This window comes from Aplysia californica, unplaced genomic scaffold, assembly GCF_000002075.1.
Source record: "Aplysia californica isolate F4 #8 unplaced genomic scaffold, AplCal3.0 scaffold00066, whole genome shotgun sequence".
NCBI classification, from domain to species: Eukaryota; Metazoa; Mollusca; class Gastropoda; order Aplysiida; family Aplysiidae; genus Aplysia; species Aplysia californica.
The window spans coordinates 942,457-948,174 of record NW_004797336.1 but is presented as its reverse complement, the minus strand read 5'-3'; the positions used below and the strand labels follow the sequence as shown (position 1 = coordinate 948,174).

Below are 5,718 nucleotides of genomic sequence, written 5' to 3'. Positions count from 1 at the left end.
CCCCCCACCTCCAAACCAGGGCAGTGCTACTGACTGAAGTTGTCTTTAGGCCATTCCCAAAGGGGTGATATTAACATGTTCTTATGCATAGTAGAATTGTAAATGGGCTTATTTACCAATGCCATGCTCATACTTTGCTGGAACAACATAGGGGGAACTGCTGCTTTTTCTTTCCTCATCCTTACTATCGGCATTTTCCTCTACTTCTTTTGTATGTTTGTCGCTGTCTTGTGAACTGCTATTTCCGGGGTGCCTTGATAGTGGAAGAAGACTTTGCGCTGTTGAGGCTAGAGAGGTGAGCAGAGTAAGCCTGGTTCCCCGTTTGGACTTTTATGACCTCCTGCAGTTGCGAGCGCCGTAAAACTTTACTAAAACAAAACAAACATCTACTGCAAATTTAACTACCACCCTTTTCTTTCGTGGGGCGCTCACGGTGAATGATTGGATCGGTTGTGTGTAATGACTGTGAATGTGGGTTAAGTAGGTCGATGCATGCGCGCGCACTTATTATTGCCAGGCGGATATCGATTCCTTGTCATCTGACTGGTTTATGTGCTTCCAATACACATTGGTAACTGTAGAGAACATCACGACAAGACGTCTTGGGTTGCGTTAGTTCCCCTGTGAAGGTATTGCTATTTTCTTTATTTTGCTCGGGGTTTGTATTGATTATTTGTTTACCTTCTATCTTAATAATAATAATAATAATATTGTTTTGTTTTCTGCATACTATAATATACTTTTTCAAGTAGTATTTTTAAATATTATGTTTTATATTGATTTCATTGAACGTCGGTCATATTATTCCTTGTTGCAAAAACAAAACAACAATTATGCCCTTCAAACCCAATGGGTTTTTTAAAAAACTTTTATCTTTGGAAAAAAACACCCAACCTTCAACATGTCTATATGCATGGGGAAAGGGGGTGTAGACCTACCTGCTTGTCTGTTGTTGCTGGTGTCTTTTTTTTCTTTCTTTTACTTTCGTCTTACTTGCCTCATACAATTCATCTGTAAGTGCTCATTTGCGAAAAATTGAGATTGATCGATTTAAGTCTTGGCGAGTTCTCACTCTTAATCCACCGCTCCTATTGCCTTTGTTCGTTTGCTGTATCTCTATTTTTGCCTGCTGAATTGCTCGGAGGGGTGTTCGTTCGGTGAGCTTGGAGGGTGTTTGTACATAATTTGTATTTCTATCACATTTAATGCCCCGTGTATGAAAACAGTGAGAGGCTGGTGGGTGTTCTTGTGCCGCGGGCTCCGGCCACACTTTTCAGTGTTTCTGTTTTCTTGTACGACGGCTGGATCGGGCCGATTGCCCGACTCGGTCGCATGAAACTGAAAACAAACGTTTGTTATTGAGGCGACCGAGTCGGGCGATCGGCCCGATCGGCCGATCCCATCCGTAGTGGGCACCCCGTATTTGTTTGTTATTGGAAACTGCAGACTTGCGCTTGTGGTGTCTTCCATTAAAGATTTGTGGGTGGTTGGAGGGCTCCACTGGTTAGGTCCTACTTTACTGTCTCATTTAGAAAAATATTATTGGTTTGTATTTGCTTTGTTCTGTTTTGTTTTTCTAGACGAGTATATCGGTCTTTCTGCTGGAGCGTTGTATTCCACTCATCCAGGGTTAGCCCTGCCAGTCAGGGTCGGAGCCCGCCTCCTAAACTAAATGAAGTCGATGTGTGTAAAAAAAAAACCTTCATGAAAGTGGGGGGTTTTTTTTTTAAAAAGACAGATCATATCAACCTGCCTTTTTTTTGTGTTGCAAGATAATCATTAACCCTCGCCTCTTTCCTCTCGTTACAGATCGTTCCGTTGAAGATCTTGCGTTGATCGCCTGAAGTAATCGACAGAGAGATCCAGCTTTAGATACCATCATGGGATTCTGCACGGGTTTTGCGAGGTTGCTCCTCATCACCTTCAATATCATCTTCTGGGTGAGTCAATGTCCTAGAGATGGTCCGTGTACGGTCCCTTGGTGCAACGGAATATCTGTGCCACAACCCCCACCAACACCACACCCCCCCTACCCCCAAGCCTTAATCGATAAGTTTCTTTGCCGTTAGGATTAAGTAGAAAATATGTCGGTCGTAAAAGATGTTCATTAAAAAATATCCTAGATGTTAAAAATCACTCGTAGCATATGTCTTTCCTCTCCATGGTTTAGTGTCTTTTTAAAAATCCATTTACCTGTTTTAAGTTGTAGGATTCATAATACGTAAAAGTACTAGATCAAAATTCAAAGTGCTATATCATATATGTTTGAAAAGTTTAGGTGAGGAGAAAGGGGGAGGGGGGTGGCGTTAAGTCCTCACTTTAAAGCAAATTAATTGTAGCCTCCCCCTCCCCCAATACCATACAATTCTCTGGCTACCTGAATTGCGCGGACTTGCAATAAGTGTTTATTATGCCTTTGTCCTTGCAGTTGAAAGATGTAATAGGATATCAGAATCTGAAAAGGAGGAATACATTGTAGTTTTATCTTTTTTTCCTTCTTTCTATCGCTTTTTGTTCATGCTGTTGAAAGACGTATTACATGTATAATGTCTGAAAAGTAGGAACACAGTGTACTGTTTTATTTTTTCCTACTGTCATCTTTTCTTCATGCAGTGGAAAGACATAATATGATGTCCGAAAAGGAGGAATACAATTGTGTTTTCTTTTTCTGTCTAGTTTTTTTTTCTATTTTTTTTCTCTTACTGTCACCTTTTCTTCATGCAGTTGAATGACGTATTATAATATCTGAAAAGGATTTGTTATTATGAAGACGTAATGTAATATCTGGAAAGGATTAATACAGTAGTGTTTTCCTTACTTTTTTGGGGGTTATCTTCTCCAGCTGTCAGGAGTTGTCATCCTGGGCGTTGGCATCTGGATCCTGGTGGACCCTGACCTCCAGGATTACCTTGACGTCATCAAGGACGCGTCCGGCGGCGAAGACTTCCTGAAGATCGCGGCGTACATCCTGATCGGGTTTGGCGCCTTCGTCTTCCTGGTCGGCTTCTGCGGCTGTTGTGGCGCCATTCGGAGGAGCAAGTGTCTGCTAGGCCTGGTGAGTACAGGGGGAGTGGGTGGGGGGGAGAGAGAAAGAGAGAGAGAGAGAGATATGGAGGGGGGGGGAGTTGGGGAAGGGAAGTGGAACGATGCAAACGGGAGAGGGAGAATGGGAAGGGGAAGCGGGGGATGGAGGAGGGAAGGAAAGGGGGGTGAGGATGAAGGAGGGGTGGGGGAAGCGAGGGAAGAAGGATGGGTGGGGGGCTAATTCAATAAGCAGGATTGGTTTAGTTGTAGAAGTAAGGCTCTTGGCCCCATTCGCAGAGGACGTGAATTTGATTCCTGCACGGGGAAAGATTACACTTCGGGGAGGGGGGGGTGCTTGGGTGTATCCCACAAATCCAGGGTTGGTCCTGACAATTTTTCTCACGTATCTTAGAAGTCGGAGATCAGCGTTTCTGATGTTACGATGTAAGGGTTTGGGTCCTTGCAGTACCTGCAATCAAAAGACATAAGTTCAATTCTCTTTCCAATATATTTTATTGAGGATTTCTCTTTTTTTAAGGACGTTGCTCGGGTTGGCCTTGGCTTGCCTTATTTATCTAATTTTTGTGGGTAGATGATGGGTACATGAAACATTTACTATCGTTGTCGAGAAATGTCGTTTATTTTATATATATTTTTTATTTATGGGTGGGTTTGGTCGGTGCTCAATGTGTGCTATTATTGGCGAATTTCGATATAATTTTATACGACTTTAATCGTTTTGCTATTCAGATTTGAGAGAGAGAGAGAGAGAGAGAGAGAGAGAGAGAGAGAGAGAGAGAGAGAGAGAGAGAGAGAGAGAGAGACTCTGATTTTGAAACCTAAGGATGAACAGTATTTATTGCGCCAAAGTGCAGTAACCATCCCTTCCGATTTTCTTGAGTGTACATAACGAGTACAGCCGTTTTCACTCCATTTTTTCCCCGATAGATATCGCAGCTTGTATCGCAGTTTGGGTTCTTTCACCCGATTCGATTTCCCAAGAACAGTGAGTTTTGGTTGTATTCTGAGGACAGTTAGGAGGAATTTTGTGGGGAAACAACCGTGAGGTAACAAACTCCCGCCGAGGACTTTGGTGGTTTTTGCCTGAGTGATAGAACCAACGATGTTCCTGAAGAATTTGTGTGTGTATTTTCTTGTTGTTTTTTTAAAGTGGAACGGTGTTACAAAGATTCGATTGTACGTGTCGTTCACTTTAACAATGGACGCATTATAAGAGCTTATCTGTGCGGAATTCCGTTAGATAAACGCAGACTGGCTGACATTTTCGATTTCCTTGCCCGACCTGGTCACGGTGACCCGTCTAGTTGGATAAGTGGGGATTTTTGGTTGTGTAGAGATACGGCTCTTTGCCTCGTTCACTGCCAGAGGACGTGAATCCGATTCCTACATGGGGGAATAATTATAGTTCATTGTCTTTTTGCTTGGGTGTGTCCCTCAGAATCAGATTTGGTCCTGTGGGTGGTTCGTGGGTGCTGGGATGTGGTGTGGTTTACTCCTTCTTTCCTATCAAACATTTTTTTTTCGTCCTACCTCTCTTACTACTCTAATCGTCGGCACTTATACGACCTATTTGTGTTGCAAGTGCCGTAAAACCCACACTTAAACATAAAAAATAGTTTATCCTGAGATGTAGGATAGGAACAGGCCCACTCCTTTGAATGATCGAACTCGTGCTCATCTGGACGTGAAAGAATTGTCGACTCTAGAAGTATGGGCACGTTGTGTCTAGGAATATGAGAACCTAATCACCTTTCCATCTAGAAATGCCAGTACTTGATCCTATTGTATCCAGAAATATGAGTTACTAGCTGGGTCCCCTTTCGATGAAAAGGATGATCCCCCTTTCGATGAAAGGGATGATCGGTGCTTTAATATAAGCTGAAAGTCATTGGCCTACTATATTTACACTCTACTGGAATGGGGAAATAAATATTGAGAGATGCAAAAAATTAGGTCTAGATCTATACTCTCAAAATAAAATGCGCCTCTCGAAATATCACTTTCGGATTTTCTAAAATTACAGAGACAGAAGCTTCGGCCTACAAAAGCGATCGGCGAAATAAAGAAATTTAGCTTTTTGCAGCAAAACTGTCTCAAAACTGAAAAAACCAAGGGCGCCATGATCTAGAGAATATTTTACAGAATTTTTTGGCGAAAACCGCATGTCGATCGATGCAGCCATTAAAAAGCCTTTTGAATAGCAAAATTGGGCCACCACAAATAGATAATAGATTGTAATTTGTTTTATACCAAGAAATGGGATGATTTTATCGTATTTTTTATCGTATTGTATCTAGAAATATAATTACTTTATCGCTTTGTCTAATCCGCTGTGCACATTGTCAATCGAATTCTTTTGAATTGATTGTGGCCAACCCGATTTTACTCCACGGAAGAGGGGGAAGCCGCCATCGTAGCGCACAATTCCACCGAAGTCGAGTGTAGCCTTCTAAAACAAAAGATGTGTCTCATTTTTGTTGTGGTCGGCCGGCCGGATAGTCTGCCACACATGCAGCCCGCCAACGCTAAAATTGTCGTCTCTAAACGTAATGAAGACTACGTCCTTTCGTAAAAGTAATAGCGAATTCGGAACCAGCGTATCAAAATTAACCAAAGACTCTCAGATTACTCTTTTTCTTGCTGGATTTTGAAGATCACACACGCATACACACA

At 42.3% G+C, this 5,718-nt stretch overlaps 1 protein-coding gene across 2 annotated transcripts in view; it reads left to right on the top strand.

Moving 5' to 3' along the window:
* Positions 1-5,718, top strand: part of LOC101851565 (CD82 antigen) — a 46,421-nt gene that overhangs the window by 31,235 nt on the left and 9,468 nt on the right. For both annotated transcript variants that reach the window (XM_005093578.3, XM_005093577.3), the window contains exons 2-3: positions 1,810-1,940; positions 2,843-3,055. In XM_005093578.3, the coding sequence (XP_005093635.1) occupies positions 1,881-1,940; positions 2,843-3,055 (273 nt within the window). In that variant the 5' untranslated portion in view covers positions 1,810-1,880. The remainder of the gene's footprint in view (positions 1-1,809; positions 1,941-2,842; positions 3,056-5,718) is intronic.